The 3,944-nt window shown below is 36.7% G+C and overlaps 1 protein-coding gene across 1 annotated transcript; it reads left to right on the top strand.

The window, feature by feature from the left end:
- The first annotated feature begins 1,236 nt into the window (after positions 1–1,236).
- LOC130037468 (non-histone chromosomal protein HMG-17-like) lies at positions 1,237–1,629 on the top strand. The gene has a single exon (XM_056129310.1). It carries the CDS (start codon positions 1,237–1,239, stop codon positions 1,600–1,602), a length of 366 nt encoding a protein of 121 aa, XP_055985285.1. The 3' UTR covers positions 1,603–1,629.
- The last annotated feature ends 2,315 nt before the right edge of the window (positions 1,630–3,944 follow it).

Below are 3,944 nucleotides of genomic sequence, written 5' to 3'. Positions count from 1 at the left end.
AACGTCTTTCCCTATTATTCAGTCTCCTCTAAACTTTGGAAAGAAAATAGTACTCTTAAGTTATTATGGGAAATGTGAAACATTTTGGAGTAACTTGAGTTTGAGTAACTGAAACATTCAATCTTAAGGATTATGCCCCAGAAATACCCTGACATAGTTGGGCATGCCCAGACTAGCCCATAGCCTAAGAAGAGGCTAACTCAAAATAAAGTCTCATGAACCATCCAGGATGTAAAGTAGACCAATCCCCAGTTCGAAGACAATCTTTCTACCAATCAAACTTTCAATGACTGAAGACTTCATTTGCATGTGACCCTAAATGTGACCTAATTTAATTTTCTGTTGTTTGTTTATATATATATAAGCACCTTAAACTGGCCAAGTAGATAGGCAGCTAGAAAAACTGTTGGATCTAGATTCCTTGTACTGAGTAAATGATTTTCACTCTCGCAAAACTAGGTTTCAATTTCTCAAACTCTACATATTTATTTAATTTTGAATGTTTCTTTTTAGCTCATCAGGCTAATGTTGCTTTGAATATTTGTTCCAACCTTTACATGAACTTTAGAAAAATATAACCCATCAACTACCATTGTCAGAGCAGTGTGGGGTATCATTTATGCAAATGAAAACTTTTAAGTCTCTATAAATACTCCACTTGACCAGAAACATAATATATCCAGCCAATTTTGAAAGGTCAAGACAAATCTGCACAATATATGCACATCCATGCTCCTAATACATCTTCTATTTTTCCTGTTATTCTTTATTCTTTATCGTATAGAATTTCTTACTTGGACATAATTTTGCAATTTTCTGGAACTTAGAGATGCAATCTGCCTATTTAATGAAGTGTTAGTTTGGTTCTATCACCTGAAATGTCTTTAATCATGTTTAATAACATAAAAGGAGGAAATATACAGAATGTATAGAAATTTGTAGTTTAAAGTACAAATGAGGAAATTAAGAAAATCAAGGTTTGGCATGGTTCTGATTTCCCTGCATAGTCAAGTTTTTTCAATTAAAGAATGGAATATGGGTTTATCAGACATACAAAGCTACAAGATAATACAAATATCAGTCAAGAGAATACACCACCTCAAAATGTACTCTTTTGATAGAAGAAAAAAATTATCTGATTATTTTGAGAAATAGCTGACACAAGAGCAACTCTAAAATTACTGAGGGTAACTTTTTTCATTAGAAAACATCCATTTAGGGGCAGTGTGAAGAAGAATGGGTGAGAACGACCCCTGGATCAACCAAAGCCCATGCACTGCTATACCCCGCGTCCAGCGTCCATGTCCCACCGCTGTCGCCACCATCCCCAAGAGAAAGGCTGAAGGGGATGCTAAAGGAAATAAAACCAAGGTGAAGGATGAACCACAGAGAAGATCTGCAAGGTTATCAGCTAAACCTGTTCCTCCAAAGGCAGAGCCCAAGCCTAAAAAGGCAAAGGCCCCTGCAAAGAAGGAAGAGAAGATACCCAAAGGGAAAAAGGGGAAGGCTGATGCTGGCGAGGATGGAAATAACCCTGTAGAAAATGGAGATGCCAAAACAGATCAGGCACAGAAAGCTGAAGGTGCTGGAGATGCCAAGTGAAGTGTATGCATTTTTGATAACTGTGTGCTGCTGGTGACTGTACAGTTTGAAATACTATTTTTTTATCAAGTTTTATAAAAATGCAGAATTTTGTTTTACATTTTTTTTTAAGTTTTGTGGTTAGCATACAGAACTCTTCATTGTTGTTTTGGGGAAAGGGCATAAGTCATTAATAGATGGTCTCCAAAACTCGATTGCCATGGGGAAAAAACAACTTTTCCTCCACTAGTTTTGAGAGACTTCCTCTTGATTTCCAAGAGGAGAGATTCCTTGACTTGGCACAGTCACCACCCTAGCACCCAACGCCTTGTGGTGGGTCAAAACTAAAATGTGTTTCTACATCCTGTCTCCCTCTTTGCCTTCAGTATAGACTTGACTCCCTTTACCCCAGAGAGAAATGTTAAGCCTGGACTCCTCAAAAGTGGTTACCAGGATGTCAGGCCATCTGGACTTTGCAGTGCCCCAACTGAGAGGGCTGCGCTCAAAAGAACAGTTCCTTTTTCAGATTGCGGATCTTCAGATTGATCATCCTGCCATTTTTCTTTCATTTCTTGAAAGTTCAGGTCAGCTTGTGAAAAGTTGTTAAACAACATACTAAATGTGAAATATTAATCCTCACTCTAAACTTTTGCTGTTCAGAGCATCAAATGAAGATGTCATTGTGTTTTATAGTGGCTTTCTGATTTTGGTAGTCCATTGAAGAAGGGAGTTTGAAAGTTACTGTAGACTGTTAACGATTGTCTGCCCATGTTTTGCCTGAAATAGCATGATTGTTTATGAAAAGTATCTTTAATAAAGCTGTATACAGTTTGGAAAAAAATACATTTCTCTCTCTTTTTTTAAATCTTATTTTAGGTAATAGGGTTTAAATAGTGTCCAAGTTTGTGATATTGATGTACAAAGTTACTGCACACCAACATCACAGATGTGCTCATGATTCTCACACCCCAGCTCTATTTCACCTCTAGTCAGGCATTTCTTCTCTCCAACGCATTTCCCATTATTTTATAACTGACAGTCATGGTTTTGGTGCATACTGTTATCTCTCTTAAAACTCCTGTGCTACAGACCATCCACCAACATTCCTGTTACCCCCAGTCATCTTATTCATGCCCTGACTTCATGATGCTCTTCCCCAGACCAAGTACTCTGGGGTTTATTATTAATTGATATTCCCTATACCTTGATTTCTTTCTCTATGTACAAGAGATGACTGATACAGTCGTGTATTTGTCATTCTGCCTTGGGTTATTTTTCTCAGCATAATACCGTCTGATTCCACCTAGTTGCCAAAAACGGAATAATTTTATTTTTCCTGTAGCTAGAATAGTATTCTACTATGTACATATACCACAACTTCTTTATTCAATTGAGGGGTAAGATATTTGCACATTATTTATCTAAACGATTGACATCCAAGATCTTTATAAAGTACTTACAAAGCTCAGAAACAACAACAAAACAATAACCCCACCAAAGAATGAGATAAGAGAAATAGAAATTCCAAAGAGAAGACATATGAATGACCAGAAATCATATAACGATTTTCTCATTTTCATTTAGGGAAACACAAATCAAATGACAATGAGGTATCACCTCACACCAGTAAGAATGTGTATAGAAAAATATATTAAAAAAACTGAAAATGAGTGTTGCAGGGGGTATGAAGAAATAGGAACCCTCATTCACTGTTGATGGGAATGTCACCTGGTCCAGTGGCTATGGAAAACAATATGGTGACTTCTCAAGAAAATAATATTGGATTTCATATTTGACCCAGCCTTCCCAATTCTAGATATCTACACCAGAGCACAAAACTATTATTTCAAAATGATATATGTCCACATATGTACATTGCAGGTCTTAGTACAATAATTAAGATATAGACGTAACCCAAATGCCCAATAGTAGAATAATGAATAAAAATCTCCATTACTGAGGACTGTTTCCTTTACAGTTCCCTAAGGAGTATAACTCTAGTTCTAAAGAAATTTATGGATGAAGAAGGCACCAAAAGGACTTAAATCTGCATCACAAACCTTATTTAGCCTAATTACACTAATTATTTAAGATACAAATGCATTGCAAAGAATGTCAGAGTTGTATGAACATCAGATATAATTTTAAAGATTTCCATGGTCCTCCAGAAACCAGTCTGCCATGCTCATGGCCAATCTTAACAGGCTTAGGATGAATCTCATCCATGAGTGAATCTATTGAAAAATTCAGGTATGCAAGTTTTGTAACCAAAATCTCCAGTTTCTCACAGGATAGACTTCCCATATCACCTGTTATTCTGGGAGCCTGGCAGCTGTACCCACACACTGCCTCTGGTGCCATAT

The sequence above is a fragment of the Sorex fumeus genome, unplaced genomic scaffold (genome assembly GCF_029834395.1).
Source record: "Sorex fumeus unplaced genomic scaffold, SorFum_2.1 ptg000072l, whole genome shotgun sequence".
NCBI lineage: Eukaryota > Metazoa > Chordata > Mammalia > Eulipotyphla > Soricidae > Sorex > Sorex fumeus.
Note: the sequence above shows the minus strand (reverse complement) of the source record. Positions and strands in the feature narration are given on the sequence as shown.

Excerpts from the sequence above, each read along its gene's own strand:
- LOC130037468 (XM_056129310.1), top strand. The coding sequence starts at position 1,237 with ATGGGTGAGAACGACCCCTGGATCAACCAAAGCCCATGCACTGCTATA.